We start from the raw sequence: 17,047 nt of genomic DNA on the forward strand, positions 1-17,047 counted from the left end.
TATAATATACATATATACGTATATGAAAGTGAAAAATAAAACTGGCCTGTGCTTACTGAACTAATTTTATTTTAGCTAGCTCATACTATCCTAGGATGTGTTCGTGCAACGAATTTCATTTTTGGTATAGTATCATACTGTATATTAGGCTATTTTTATTTTTGGTAGAGTGCACTACTGGGCTAGGCTTTCAAACAGGATCACCAAATTTATGGTGTATGTAACAATTCAACCATCTCTTGTAATTAACAACCACATACCAAAGATTTGACATTAACAAATGAATTGAGAAACTAGGGATTTTACTTTAACATAAAGTATGTTGGTTTACCTTTGTTTACCCATTTTACATTTATGTACAAAAGTTATTAAAATAATCATTCAAATAATCATTTTTTTTAGCAACTAAAAATTTTTCTCCTAATTTTTTCCCTATGAGGCTCAGTGGGGTGATTCTGAGAATGTTAACATTGGGTAAATGCATATGGTTGAAGATCAGTTTTTTTATACATATCCAGTACTATTACATTATTTCTATAACATGATGACAATACAGTATAAATGAATTCAGTAAGTAAAATATCAGTTTCATTACCATTACTTTATCTCACACACAACTCAACAGCCTATTTGACTTGTGCAAATGGATACTGTTAAGGTTTTGCATCTCATGTATGGTAATACAGTAGTAAGGTAACAACTGACAAGAAAGTTACTGAATAAAGATACATTAACATTCTTAAAACCATGGTAGTCTGTGGGTAAATTCAGGTGGGGTACCTACCTTCCAAATTGTGTCATTTACAAGAGAGTGGAGTGAGTGATGCATTTTTTCAGTGTAGTATTTAAGCAGTATTTTATGTTATAAATATGGACAAAAAGGTAGATAATTGCCTTTTCCATAATGTTTTCATTTTAATTGAAGTGTGATGGCTCATTATAAGCATATTGAGGGTACAGTTATGTGGTATTGGTAAGGTTAGGTTAGGAAGGGTACGGAGTTGCCTTTGAACACCACTAGTTTTTTTACTTGCCCTCATCTGGATTTCTCCATTATTTGACAGGCTCTTAACTCCATTAATTCAGATAATTGAAGGATTACTGTATCAACTAACTGACCCACAAGTAATGTCGTTATGTAAAATAAAAGGTTTGTAATCATGAAATATAAGTATGTACATATAAAATTGATTTTGTGTTGTTTACCATGGTGCTTTCTTTGTTGACAGATGTTGACATTGGAGTCACTGATGCGGTGGGGAGGAGTTGTGGATGAATTAGAACTTGCTTCCCAGTTAGACCAGTGGTTGGTGCATGGTTACATGGAACTTGACCCTGTACCAGGACATATGCTCTCAGCTTATATGAAAAAGGTTATTTTTAAATTTTTATATATGTACGGTAACTGCTTTTGTAACAATTTAAGAATTTGTTTGAAATTCACATTATTTGTGGTGAATCTTACCTACTGGTAAAGTTAGCTATATCTCCGCGCAAATTAGGCGAGTCGGCATTCAAACTAAAAATCAAATAGCTGCCTAGATGACTGTCTAGTTTACCTGTTCTCCACCTAGGCGATTGTTGGTATTCTATGAAGTTTGGCTGTTTTACACCTGTTTACGGTAGTGTAATTTCATTTTCTTAGGATATCTTCCACTGGAAGCAAAACCGATTTTGGTGTAACCAGGATGTTTAAATTAGAAGTTGATCAACATTTGGTTTGTACTTGCAAGGGTACAGAGTGTGATCTTGGAACTACTAGATGTGAAGAATGTAGGGAATTGTTCTGAGAAATTTATACCTTAATATGTCAGGTATAGGAAAGACAGGAAACTAATAGATTGCGAAAGCAATTAGTTAGGTCAGGACTTGAACCTCTCAGTTCTATCCTACTTAGTGTCCCTTCATCTGCAGCTGTCCCTACTCAGACTAGGCATTTTGGTAGCGCTAGTATTGACTTCCTTTGTCGCTGTCTTCTGCTCCCCATTCAGTTCAGGAAAAGCATAACGAGAAGTTAGAACATAACATTGAACCTATTTTTAGTTTTAATACAAGTTGAACGGAGTTCGAGACTGGAACATTCTTAATCCCTCCATAGTGTGCACTCTTTTTCATGTTCCCTGTTGTAAGGTATTGGTGCCCTCGTCTGTATGTAGCCCGAGCCTAGGACTGCCCAGTGACAGTTGGTAATATCCGCTGCCAGGGAACCAGGTCGGTTCTCGGGATGGTGGGGTTCTGTGCCCTCCAATACCTATGTACTTCGCCCTTTTCATGGTCTGAATCTTGTTTAAAGCGTTTGCCTAAGGACCATTAAAGCATTTGCATAAGGACCGTTTCGGTAAGCGTTAATCCTCGCTCCGTAGGTGCGTTCTGCCATCATCAACACCTAGTTTATGGTGTTAGCATGCATAGGATTAATAATATATAATATAGGTATACACAATTTTATTGAGATGATAATGTATCTGTAGTGAGTTTTACACATTTAGATATTATGTCGACTGAGTCGACTGTTTATCTCTCTCATGTTTTGGTTAATCTGAATTCTTGTCTGCTAGCATATTCCTCTTTCTTCATAATGCTTGTGTTTGTTCTTTGCCTGCTTTCTCTTCGGCTATCGGCAAATCTTTTCTACTGCCTCGATTAATGTTTCTCTTTCAAGTCTACACTGTCTGTAGTATCTAAGGTTCTATCCAAGTTAGATATTATTCTAGCTTCAGAACTTTCTAACGATATTTCATATAGGAATGCTTTCAAGTATGTATGTTCGCTTTCGGACGAGGCAGGAGAGTCGTTGTAACTCCTTTCCCTCTGCCTCCCAATCTTTTCCATGTTCTTGCACCTCGTTTTCTTTCCCTCAGTTGACTTGAGCGGATGATGTTGACTTGTGTGGACGTAGTTTACTTGTGCAGTCTTGGCCGAGTCCTTAGGCCCTTAAAACTGTCTTCCTTTCATCGAGTCATGGTGGATGTGATACAGCACTCAGCTGCTGTCACCTCCTATCGACAAGTATCACTTTCTGTTGCCAAGGGTTGCGAAGAAAGAGCAATCCTGTAAGCTCTTTTGTTTACCACCTGTCGCCAGCTGTCTCCTGTCGCCCGCTGGCGGAAAAAGAGTTTGCAATGTATTTGGAGGAAGGAACTTGTTCGGGCTGGTCAGCATCTGTTGCAACATTACGCTTTGGTGTATCATTTGTTGAGGAAAGAGGCCACAAAGAGAATATGTCTTGCTTGTCTTAGCGTATTTTGGCAGCCTCCAAATGTTGGAGAAGAGAATCAACACTCTCCTAATAGAGAGCATTTCGTAACTTCTCGTACTCGGGCGCACAAATCTCCCTTTTTTGTCTGCCTTGGGTTGTCGTCTTGTGTCTTATAAACTCACAGAGAGCCAAAGACTGACTCTTGCGATACAGACGCTTATTGGCACTTTAACCGTCTTTAGTAGGAAGTTCAGTTTCTTTCTCTTTCTTTTGAGGAAACGAATTTGAGACTGACAGATGTGCTGATGGAGTTCCAATCTGGCTTGTGAGTTGTTACCTTTTACTCGGTAGCTACGTTGTCTCATCTCTGTGGCAGCTGTGAGTAGTGGAGGTGCCAACCCAAGAAGTTTGTGAAGCCAGCTTTTAGGGGTTGGTTGTCAGCGGGAGTTTATCGAGGAAGAAAAGTAACTCCTTTCTGATGCTGCAGAGTTATGTCCTCATGCTTATACTCACTCGGTTTGGAAGAAGTGAGAACACTTTTGCTTCTTGTCTGATTATGCAGCTCAGGTTAAGGCGATAAGGGAGTATCTGTTGGTAGTCTTGTTTTATACCTTTTGGGGATAAGTGCAGATCTCAGGTTCTGGGATATGGACAGTTGCAACCTCCTAACATGCATGGACAGACTTGGAACCAGTACCTGACGTGGTGGAGATGGTGAAGGGCAGTTGTGATTCTTTTTTAGTTGTCCTCCAATGGTTTAATCTCCCCCTCATAGCTTCCTTTGTCTTCTTCATCAGAAATCTCTCATAAGTCTCTTTTCAGTAGGAGGTTGTGTATAGAGGGAATGTCCAAGGGTAATTCTTTGGGACAAGCTCCATAAGTAATTGGAGGTATTCTTTTGGAGACTGAATGACAGGAAGTGTCTGCCCACATACTTTTTGGTTCTCTAGCATGGTTTTAGTGCCTTTTCAAAAAACGATCAGACTTGTGGTATGTATTCCACTTACCAATACATCCTCAGTCATGCAAGTTCCTTCAAGATTTTTTACAAGAGGTATTGCTGTTCTGTGCTCTTTGTTCAGGTTAGTGTGCAGCCCTCTATAAGTTTGTCAGGGACTTTGTTGCCCATTGGTGGATGGTGTCACTTTAGGAGCAAGACACTTCTACTGAATCAGTGATTCAAGTTTGCCAACTCTGTCAACAGTATTCCAAAGGCCAAGGACCTGTTGCTTCTTCTGGCCCAATTTCTATGCACTATATTATTAATTCTCTATCCCCCACTCTTATCTAGTGATGTGGGGGTGATACTTAATTATGCATGCTTGTCGGTCAAAGATAAATAGGCACGTGCTTCTTAAAGAATTTTAGGACCTGAAGGAAACTCCCTATATGGTAAGGGCTTTTCCTTATTAGGAAATATGGCCTCACTGGGGATTTTTTCAGATATTCATGCTCAATTAATGTACAGTTTCAGCGTAAAAAATTAAGACTTGCAAATAACGTTAATTAAATTTGTAAGTACTAATCCAGAACCATCTTTGGCTCCAGGACTGTAGGAGGGACTCTGTAACCAAGAATTGTCCATTTTGTTCTTAAACCTAAGTCCAGGTTTTGGTCTTTTCCCTTTGTCATGCAACACAAGCAGAGTTTAACTAGTGTTATTAGACTTTCATGCAACATAGAATGGTCAACACTACACCTATTGTCTATGGATTTCGGCCGTATTCCTTGGCAATCACACTCGATCGCATGCCAGCTTCATACTTTTTAATTATCTCCATCTTTGTCTCCAAAGAAAGCATCCTCTTCTTTCCTACTTCAACTTTCTTGGGACCCATGACTACGTATATACTGTACGTAATTAAGTTATGTAGTACGTATACGTATGAATTAAAGTTCTCACACAACACGATAAAGTAGTACTACAACGAAATCACTAACGAATTTACGTTGATAAACAAAATCGAATAGAACGAACGAATTCCGCGTGCTTACGATACCGATGATGCCAAGAAGTGGCCGAAAAAGCACGCCGCTATGTAGATGCATGATGGGATCATGGGAGAGATGCTGACCAATAGTAGAGCAGGATCTTATGGCGGTGACTAGCATCAGGAATCAATGGGAGAGTGGGAGGATGGTGGCGAGTCTACTCAGTTGGCGGCGGGCGAGTTTTAAAATTGTTATCGGTGGTCCGGGCAAATCTCGGACTTTACAGCAACAACCTTTCGTATCTTGAACAATTTTTGTATGTAGAGCCACAAAAATCTTCGTATTTGCTTTCGTATCTTGAGTTTTTCGTAAGTAGAGCCTTTCGTATGTCAAGGTACCACTGTATTTCTTTAAAAGACTATCACATATGAATTTTGAAATATGAGAGCAAACTAAAGTAGAGGATATTCTAACAAGAAGTAAGAAAAAGAAATGGGCGTGGGCAGGACATGTAATTAGAATGTCAGATACTAGATGGATGAAAAATGAATATAATTAGAACGTCAGATAATAGATGAATGAAAAGAACAACAGAATGGGTCCCTAGAGATTGCACAAGGAGCAGGGGAAGGAAGAGAAGGCGATGGATTGACGAGCTAAGAAAATTTGCAGGTATAGAATGGCATAGAAAGACCATAAACAGAAGAGAGTGGAAGGACATGTCTGAGGCCTTTGTCCTGCAGTGGACTAGAAATTGCTGATGATTATGATGATTATATATCTATATACTATATATATATATATGTATTTATAATTATTCTATATATATATATATATCCTATATATATATATATATATATATAGTATATATATAATATATGAATGGCATTGTCGCTTCTAGAAAGTCGGATCTTTAATAAAAGAGTATGGCCAGCAGAAACTTCAGCATTTTTTGTTAAAACTTTATTTTCATCCAATGCCTACGTTTCGAGATACAAATCCCATCTTCAGGGCTAAAAACAGGGGAAAAATTAAAATGCTGTACATTAAATCAGACTAAAATGGGGCACAGTAATAAATTATGCATTTTTTTAAAAAATCATATATTAATTAAAAATATATCAGTGAAATTCGAATTTTATATAAAAGTAAGACGGTAACTATTGAATAAGAGATCAACAGTGAAAAGCAAAGCTACTAAGTACAATGACACTTTCAAAATAAATAAACAAACAAAACATTTAAAAACACAAACCACACGTGAACAAACTAAGAAAATTACATTATTATAAAAGACAGGAGAAAAAATATTGAATCCTAACAGGCAGAAAATTTCTGTATATGATTACAAAAGGAGAAAAAAAATTAAACATTAAAAAAAAAAACACAAAAAAAAATAAATATGTTTTTAGCCCTGAAGATGGGATTTGTATCCTGAAACGTAGGCGTTGCATGAAAATAAAGTTTTAAAGAAAAATGCTGAAGTTTTCTGCTGGCCATACTCTTTTTATTATTATATATATATATATATATAGATATATATATATATATATATATATATATATCTATATACATATACATACAACAATATGTATACATATATATATTATATACAGGCGGTCCCCGGGTTAAGAGCGTCGTAACCCCGAAAATCGTCGTAAGCCGGAACGACGTTCTTGAAAACATGTCCACAGGGAAAATTTCACTACTAATTTGCAATTTTTCTTAGGGCCGTATCTCTAAAATTATCACTAATTTACTTTTTTTCATGTGCAACACTGTGTATTCACAAATTACTGTATATTTTCATTAAAATACAAGAGAGAGAGAGAGAGAGAGAGAGAGAGAGAGAGAGAGAGAGAGAGAGAGAGAGAGAGAGAGAGAGAGAGAAAGAGAAATAACTCCTTAGGTTTCAATAGATTGAAATGAACGTCTGATAGGCAACTTTTTCCCCCTCCCATAAATACATATATTTCTCCAGAGAAGAGAGAAAGAGAGGACTGTGCAATTATGTTTGTCTGTCTATCAATTCTTTTGCTGAGAGCGAGAGAGATAAAAGGAAGAAATAGAAACACCAAATGTATGACAAGTATCTTGTGGAGAGAGAGAGAGAGAGAGAGAGAGAGAGAGAGAGAGAGAGAGAGAGAGAGAGAGAGAGAGTTTGTCCTTACAGTATTTAAAAAGTAGAAATGGAATGATTTATTGTATTTAAAATACTCAGATATGTAATTTTGTATTATAGTATTATTATTGGAAAATATTAATGATAAACTTATTACATACACGTCCATGAAAATGATCTCATCTCAGTAGAGAGAGAGAGAGAGAGAGAGAGGAGTAGAGATGAGAGAGAGAGAGAGAGAGAGAGAGAGAGATTACATAAAACCATTAAATTCGTTGACCATTGTATGCATTGTTAAGCTTGAGTGTCACTCGAGTAGAGGTGGGGAAATTGATACAGAAAAAGACAAAGGGAAGAATTTTCTTTTGAAATTAGTTTATCGTATTACTTACTACTTCTATTATTATTATTATTATTATTTGAAAATATAATAAACACGTGCATCTACCATAAAAATTCTCTCATCTCAGTAAGAAAGAGGAATTATCCTTACAAGTGAAATGGAAAGGTCATTTTCATCTCTTTAAAATACGACCATTATGAATTTTTGTAATTAAAGTTTTATTATTATTATTATTATTATTATTATTATTATTATTATTTTTATTATAAATAACTGAAATTATCAATAAACATTTTACATACTAGTACCATAAAAATTCTTTCATCTCGGTAAAAGAGAGAGATAAGAGAGAGAGAGAGAGAGAGAGCGAGAGAGAGAGAGAGAGGAGAGAGAGAGAGAGAGTTTTATCTCTCTCTGTTTATAACGCTTCCAGCGACAGAGGGAGGGAGTTACCACTATGTATGACACATTATCATCTTGTGTGGCAAAAGGAGAGAGGAGAAGAGAGAGAGAGATGAGAGAGAGAATGGGCGAGAGAGAGGCGAGAGAGAGAGCGAGAGAGAGAGAGAGAAGAGAGAGTAGAGAGAGAGAGAGAGTTAACCTTAATTAAAAGTGACATGGATAGATTAGTACGTATTGTATTTCTTTAAAATACTATCACATATGAATTTTGTAATTACAGTTATTATTATTATTATTATTACAGGGGGTCCCCGGTCTTACGACGGGTCCGGCTTACGACGTTCTGAGGTTACGACGCTTTTTCTTGAATATTCATTGAAAAATCCGCCCGGGTTACGACGCTTGTTCCAAGGTTACGACGCTGACGCTTCCGACGCTCCGAGTTTACGACGCTTTTAAAAAAACACATTACTATGTATAAGATTAAGAAACTCCTTTATAGTTTTAGCACAGTTTTCTCTCTCTTTCTACTTCTCTTCTCTCTCTCTCCTATCTCTCTCTCTCTCTTTGTCTCCTCTCTTCTCCCCCCATTCCTTCCCCTCTCTCCCCTCTTTTGTTTCTCTTTTTCTCTTCTTTCCCTCTTCCCCTCTCTCCCTTCTCCTTCTCCGTCTTCTCTGGTAGAATATTTTATTTATGAGGGGGAAAAAAAGTTGCCTACAGACGTTCATTTATTCAAATTCAATCAAATCCTACAATGAAAAACCTAAGGAGTGGTTTATTTCTCTACATCCTTCTCGCTCTCCTCCTCTCTTCGCTCGTCCATTCTGCTCCTCCCTCTCTCGGTTCCCTCCCCCTCCCCCACTCTCCCCTCCGACCCTCCCACGCCTCTCCCACTCCGTCCACCTCTTCTCTCCAACTCCCCCTCGTCCGGCCACTCTCAGGCCCTCCCCCTCCACCCCCCCTTCTCCCTCTCGCCCCGTCCCCCTCCTTCCCCACTCATTCTCGTCCTACCTTCCTCTCAATTACACGCCCTCAACCCCCCCTTCCTCCCGTCCTCCAGTCCTCGCTTTCTCCCCGTGCCGTCCCTCTCACAGCGTCTCTCCTCTCTTCTTCATCCTTCTCCCTTACCGCTATCCCCCTCCTCAGAGCTCGTTTCCCACTCAACCTCCCCCTTCTTCCTCCTCTCTCCACCCCCGCGCACTCGGCCTGTCTCCTCCCTCTCGCATTCGCACCTCTCTCTCCCATCCCGCGTCCTCTCTCTTTTATTTTAATGAAAATATACAGTAATTTGTGAATACACAGTGTTGCACATGAAAAAAAGTAAATTAGTGATAATTTTAGAGATACGGCCCTAAGAAGAAAAATTGCAAATTAGTAGTGAAATTTTCCCTGTGGACATGTTTTTCAAGAACGTCGTTCCGGCTTACACGACGATTTTTCGGGTTACGACGCGTCTTAAGAACGGAACCCCCGTCGTAACCCGGGACCGCCTGTATTATTATTATTATTATTATTTGAAAGTAATTAAAAACAAATAGTACAAGTACATAAAAAAATCTCGAGTCTCAGTAAATGAGAGAGAGAGGGAGAGAGGGGGGGGGGAATGTCAGGACCACGTGATTGCAACACTGCAGCTCTTCCCCCTCCTGCCTGGCTGTCACAGAACTTGATATATAGCTGACAGTTTTAGTACCTGGATCTCGAAAAAGGTTACTGGAAGTTACTTCAAGAAGACTGGGATTTCCTTCATTCTCCATAATTTTTTAAAAATATAAGCTAAATCTTACTAATTCACTATGGTATTTTCTTTAACGAATTGATTTTTATTGCTGTATAATTAATATTATGAAAATAGTAAATCATTTATTTATCATACTCAAAAAACATACATCTTTGTAGTATAGAGAGAGAGAGAGAGAGAGAGGAATTAGTGATTATTTTCGTTGGAAAATACAAAGAGAGAGAGAGAGAGAGAGAGAGAGAGAGAGAGAGAGAAAGAAATTGTGCTAAACTATAAAGGATTCTTATCTTATCATAGTATGTGTTTTTTAAAAGCGTCGTAAACTCGGAGCGTCGGAAGCGTCAGCGTCGTAACCCAGGGCAGATTTTTCAATGAATATTTAAAAAAAAAGCGTCGTAACCTCGGAACGTCGTAAGCCGGACCCGTCGTAACCCGGGACCGCCTGTATATATATATATATATATATATATATATATATATTATATATATTATATATATATATAATAATATATTAATATTTTTAATATGTAATAATTATATACACTATAATAAATAATTATATAGATATCTATATATATATATATATATATATATATATATATATATATATATGTATATATGTATATGTATATACACTATATATATATACAATGTGTATATATATATATATATATATATATATATATAATATCATATATATATGTAGCATGAAGGAACGCATGCTTGAGAATATCACAAAATCCACATAGTAAGATGAGTGAAAACTGGGACTTTGAACAAGTGTTCTCTGAATACTATAGTAGTTGACAGACAGTTATATACGAAAACAGAAAGGGGGCGCCAGGGTTACAGTTTCTTAATCTGAGTGGCGTGTTCTTTAAGCAAAAGAGATAAGATAAGGAAAGAGGATCAAGGTATAATCCAATAATCCAGGATGGTGATTTAAATTTCTTGATGTATCTTCAATTAAAATGGACTCCAACGGATTCCTTTTGTGGTGATCTTTGACTCTGCAGATATCGAGGAATTATCCCAGTTAATAGCGTGGCCTGTCTTAAACCAATGATCCACAATACCTTTATTCGTTAAACCTCATGATATGGCATATTTGTGCTGAGAGCATCTCGCCTAAAGTTCTTTTGATGTTTGACCAATATAAATCTTATTACATTCTTTACAAGGAATACTGTATACAATATTGTTTGAATTTGGCAGGCTATTGTTAATTAGTTTATTTCTCAAAATATTATTATATTCAAATATTAAGGCAATATCAGTAGTTTTTAAAATGGGTAATGCAGGATGAAATAGTACTCAGAATATTCTTAAGTTGATATGTCTTTTTTGCTTTATTTTTACAAAGTTCCAAAAAATATGGATGGTAACATAATGAATCTCCTATTTTATCAATAAATTTAAACTCACCTTCCAAGAAATTCCGGCACCATAACATACCTAACATACCATTAACCGGTTATAAGCACCATAAATCGCAGAGTTTTGGTTAATGGCAATTTTTGCTCATCAGTACCCCGCCAAGAACAGAACCCCTGCCAATAACTGGGGACTGCCTGTACATATACATATATATTTCTGGTTAAACTTCAGAATCATATTAGATTTCACAATATGGTTTCAGTGATATGTGTTGACTAAACTTTTGAATATTTATGACAGATATTAAGAATCTCATGCTAATCTTTTTTTCTAGGTTCTATCCAAAGATGGCTATTCAGCAAATCCCCATACTGCTGCTAATAGTGTATACAAGGAAGTGAAAGATGACATGAGTAGAGGAATATTCAACTTGAATCCTTGTGATAATTCATGTCTTCCTTCTGCACTTGTCTTGGGTATGTGTTAAATATTTCCTGACTAGTTTTATCTGGATGTCCTTTGTTATAGGTCTCCTTTGTTTAAACTTTAAAAATAATAATATAAAAAATAAGGAAATATAAACCAAATTTAACAAGTAACTGTCATGAGAAATAGTGAAAATTAAATGATGTTCTTACAAAAGCTTCCCTATTACTTTGGTAATATCTAAATTACTTGTCAGGCAGAAAGACCAAGTACTAAATTTCACCTCCAAACCAGGAAAGCAGTTAAAAGGTACGGCCTCCCATACTAGATGGCCCCCCTCATTAAAAAGTTAAAATTCTTACATCATTGTTTTGTTTAATGAAATTAGAGACTTACATCAAGCTTCTTTCCTACTATAATTATGTTTCTCACTTTTTATCCTACTGTAGTATGGTTTGGTGTGTTTTCAATATTGAGTGTTGGGCAATAAAAATAAAAGGAACAGTGGCAGAAAGAATAGACAAATGGTAGAGCATCTTGCAGGTAGAAATTTGTAAAGTATGTGATGTATGGAGGAGCAGGAACAAAAGTAATATAGAGTCTGGAGGAGTGGAAGGAAGCGAAGACAAAGTGTAATTTGTGCAATGATCTAAGTTGAAATAACAAATGAGATAGGGATGGATGAAAAATGAATAAAAATGAAGATTAGAGTAATCTCAGGAATTAATGTATGTATTTTTTTTTAAATAGGCATGTTTGAATTGAGTGGGTTTTAAGGGTGTGATGGAAAATTAAGACTGAAGGGAGAAACCATGAGGGACAAGTGCAGTAATTTTGTCAGTAACAATGATTCAGTATGATGATCACTTAAAGAATCCTCAATAAGAAAGTTGACACTATTTAAGAGTGAAGAAGCTGTATCACAGATTGATATTATCTTGATGGGAATTGTACTATATGATGCGTAAATTATGGACTTCATTGTTTTACTTGGCATGCATGTATAATGCAACACATGCTGCTACAATTGTAAAGGATAAAAAGTAGGTGAAGGAGGCAGTGACTTAGATGAAAACATGAGGTTCAGAGAATTTCACAAACATATAAGTAAACTGTGTTAATAATCATGTAGGTTCAGCTAACAGTATGCAAGACTTCTAGCCTTTAAGAAGTAAAATTTGAACAACAAGGAGTTTAAAGATGAAATAAAAAAAACATGGTCAAGGTGGAAATCCCTATTGAAAGAGGCATTCCAAAGGCAGCACAAGTGTTTGATGGCCATCTGGAATAAGATGTTAAAAGAGACTTGGTAGTGGGAGTAAAATAGCACACAAAAGGCCTTAGCAGACAAAAATTAATAAGGGGGTTACAGAGGTAAGGAATGCTTGAAGGAGACAGTAGGAAAAGAGGCAGGTAGCAAAGTCAACCAGAAAGGAGGTATGTAATTGAAATATCTGTGTAGCATATTGAATAACAAAAATATATGGATTGGAGAAGTTGATGAGGAATTGTAGAAAATTTGTCATTGAACAGAGTTAATAAAAGCTGGAATTGGAGAAAATAAGGTGGAAAGAAAAATAGTGGAAAGTAAGTTCAGTACTTTGTAGATCAGCCTTAATGAAAAGAAAGAATGTGAACTGGAGGATTTTAACATGACGAAGGATTACCAGAGTTTGATTTCTGATTAGGCCAAAAGAAGTGATGGAAATATGAAAAATAGAAACTACGTATAGGACTGTTAGATAAATTGATGTGCTAAAATCCACCAGAGAACCAGTCACTGAAGATCTAGCCAGAATATATGAAAATATGATCTGGTAAGAAGAATAAGTTGCTAAGGTCAATGGAATATGTACACTACAGTATGAGAAGTTGGGGGAATAAAATTGTCATGAAAAAATTCTTAGTTTGGTTGCATTCTTGTAGGGAATCTATCATTAGTGTCAGTCATTCTAGTGAAGCACTACTTGAGCATGGAAGTGTCATACCATGCAAGACAAGTACTAACTACATTCCACTACAAATTGCTCGCATTTCCTTGTTTTGCCATCAAAGATAAAGTCTGCTTTGGCACTGATATCTGTGTGAAGTGTGTAGGTTGGTCTCGTGATACCATGTTAAAACATGAAAGAATTAAGTTTATTTGAGTAAGAAGAAGAATCCCAAGGCTGCAAGACTGTGTATTTCTAAGCCTTGCAGCTCAGAAAAATCAAGAATGGTTCTCTGTGCTTTCCCATTCTCTTCATGAAGTGGAACTATGTGGATTAATTATAATAAGAGTGACCAGAGTTAGGTTGGTTGTCTTTAGTACCACTCCATTTTTTTTATGTATGTTTGGGACCAAGTACAATGAGCTCATAATGGGCAGATACCATTATGTGAGTAACAATAACTGATTTTGTGTGGTGGGCGGATTCACTCACAGTGAGCATCAGTACTATTATGTGCCATCGTTGTGGAAGAATCAGGTGGGAAAGAGGTTTCATTACTTATGTGACCCCAAAATTCACCATTGGCAACTTTTAGACTGGCTCAAATAATGATTGTAGGTGTTTCATGAGTTAGTTTTTATCTTGACTGCAAGCGGACATATTGTGCTTCTCTTTCTCCCATGACATCTTTTTATTTATTTGCTCATAAATATACCCAGGGGTTGCTGTTGGTTTAGTTCTTAATCCAAAAAAGTTACTGCATCTCAGTTACATAAATATTTTACAAAAAATATACTCAGAGTTTGTTACTGATTTAAGTTCTTATCTGTTATGATATTGTGTTAGCTGTAATTATAATAATTTTACAAAATAGGACAAAATAAATTATTAGAAAAAACATGTATAACTGTATAAACGTATGATTGTCTTGAAAAAGAGGCATTGAAAGGAGTTGTAAACTGTCACTTTCAATTTCCCATGGAAGGTAGGGAGAATTTTTTTTAGATTTTTTTAGGCACACCATGTGCATTTGCATGTCTCCTTACCATTGATTTGTTTTTATCTGAAATTGGTTGACCTCAAAGTTCGTCCAGTCTAGGGTGCTGCATGTTTTTTTTCTTTTTTTAGCCTGGCTCTTAAGGGTTAAAATGATTATTATTCTGCCGAGTTGGGAATTTTCCCAGTCAGCTCAGCTTTAAACATTGTGAAGTATGAGACAAAACGGCTTTTTAATGGCTAATTTTGAATAATCATGAGGAGAGACTAGTTCAGATATAGAACTGTCATGATTGAACAACCTAGCGAGATTATGTCCTCATAGGACACCAAGAGAGTGCGTAATGTGACCATCGAATATTGATAAGGAGAAGGAAAGACAAAGGACAGATTTTTCCTCCCGGAAATGAATGGCAAACTGCTGATTCAGGTACAGCTTATAGATTAAGGTTTTTAACATTGAACTGAACTTAGACTATTTAGATGAATGACAACTGTTAAAGAAAATCAGTAGTTGGGCAGGAAAATTTTGTAGGGATTGGAGATTATGGAAACAGGGAGGTGTGGACTAGCATATATAAAAAATGAGGCACTACTTGACAGCGATAGATATGTTCATAGTTAAGTTGTCAAAACTTTACAGAAGAACTTTTTGTGTTTCCCAGACAAAATTTGGGTTGGGTAGTAGTAGTTTTGGTATGAATCCCAGGTGCTCAGTATGCACAAACTTTTACTTCCTCATATGCAAGGACTCTTAGAAATGTCAGTGGGGCCACTATATGTAGGGAAGAGCGGTGATGATTCGGACAGTGGGATGCGGACAGTACATTTCCTGGAAAACTTAAGGGGCCCTTAGCTCCGAAAAATCACGTGAAATAGTGAAAGTTTGTTTACTATTGACACATGGACTTTGGTTGAGAGATGGCACATACTTTAGTGTAGAGGTTAAATTTTGTGGTTTTTCTAATTTCCTATGTAATTTTTGACGTTTGAATCATAAGGTGTGGTGTCGTGAATATGATAAGGAAGTTGATGATCAGTTTGGGTGTGAATTTGTACTGTATGACGAAGATATTGTAGCTATTACCCACCTGTAATCTCAAAAGGACATAGGGCTGAGGGTGTCATCAAATGGTTATGATCTGTGAGGGATGGTTCGGACAGTCTAGGGTAGGGATGATTCGGACTAGCGAATTTTTACTAATTATGAATTCCGACTAAGAACAAAAAGATTTTCACTAACAATATTTACGTTATATTTTATGTATCCATTCATTAGCCCCCTTATTACCTTATAAAGCACTTCATAAACCCATCAAAAGACCCCTCATTACAAAAAAATAGCCTATCCTTTGCTTCAGATTGATTTTAGTTCCTTAAAGCCTATCATGGGGCGAGAGTATAAAAAGAAAACAATAGGGAAAGGGATGCTGCTGCTATAGAAATACACTTCAGGAGTTGCGAGAAAAGGGTGGTTCATGTAGAACATGATTATGTGAAGAAAGATAGAAACAGGGTTGACCAGGAGAGTTTTCACCACCTACAAGCACAACAACCTGTACCATCATCACAACAGCAGTTTTCTCCTGAAAATATTTGATTTGACCATTTCCAAAAGCAGGAGAGAGGAGAGAGACAGCTAAAAGCAGAAAGCAGGGAAGATGCATGATTGCAATGGACACTCCAGAAAAGCTTGAACATAAACAGAAAGAACAGAAGTAAAACCTAAACTTTCTTTCCTTCTTTAAGAAGGAAAGAAAGTTTGGAAATGATACCCTAAGAACATCAAAAAGCAAGAAAATATACTAAAAAGTTAAACACAGAGGACCAAACCAGTGATGAAGACCTTCATCATTGTCTTGAAGATTTCTTGACTGCCAAGCTTAACAATAATTGTTCTGACATCTTGGAAGAGGAGATCAGAGACACAGAAGTTGGTTTCATTGATATATTCCCAGAGTAGTGAGACTTTGTTCTTGTTGGAATAGATTCAGTAAAATGTAGCTAAGTCTATTATGTAGGTAAATTAACCAGCAATTTAGACGCATATGATGAATTTCAGATTTCTTACTTAAGAAAATCACAGAAATTTGCTACTAATAGTTTTACATTTCCATAAATTGAGGATAAAGCAACTGTTGGTATAGGGGCAGTAATTGGAATGCTTCCAATTCTAGTTCAGCATAGTAATGAAAGAAAACAGGGGTATTTCAAAGTTTGTTAGGCCAACATTAGATAAAATTTAGGCACAAATGTCATGTATTTGAGTTACATTTTGTATTTGGTGTTTACTCATGGAGAGAATAAATACAAGAATATTTCGGTTATTAAATCATTGGCAGGCGAGGATATTTCATTTAAATTTTGTTTTGAAGGATACACTATTCTTTAAGCCAACTTTAATATTTATTCTCGGCAAATTGTGGATTTCAGTTACATTTTCTGTCTGCCAATCACCAAGGGAGTGAATAATCTTTTAAGTTGATTTTGAGTATTTCAGTTAAACATTTCGTATGGTATTTGTTTCATTTATCATCAGACTTGAAGGTAAATATCATTTATAATAACTGTCCGAATC

The 17,047-nt window shown here is 36.4% G+C and overlaps 1 protein-coding gene across 3 annotated transcripts in view; it reads left to right on the plus strand.

Annotated features, from left to right (window-relative positions):
• Positions 1 to 17,047, plus strand: part of LOC135218382 (uncharacterized) — a 230,388-nt gene that overhangs the window by 186,596 nt on the left and 26,745 nt on the right. For 2 of the 3 annotated variants that reach the window (XM_064254668.1, XM_064254669.1), the window contains exons 8-9: positions 1,230 to 1,373; positions 11,451 to 11,592. In XM_064254668.1, the coding sequence (XP_064110738.1) occupies positions 1,230 to 1,373; positions 11,451 to 11,592 (286 nt within the window). The remainder of the gene's footprint in view (positions 1 to 1,229; positions 1,374 to 11,450; positions 11,593 to 17,047) is intronic. The other variant, XM_064254670.1, reaches the window with a different exon arrangement.

This window comes from Macrobrachium nipponense, chromosome 9 (genome assembly GCF_015104395.2).
Source record: "Macrobrachium nipponense isolate FS-2020 chromosome 9, ASM1510439v2, whole genome shotgun sequence".
NCBI classification, from domain to species: domain Eukaryota; kingdom Metazoa; phylum Arthropoda; class Malacostraca; order Decapoda; family Palaemonidae; genus Macrobrachium; species Macrobrachium nipponense.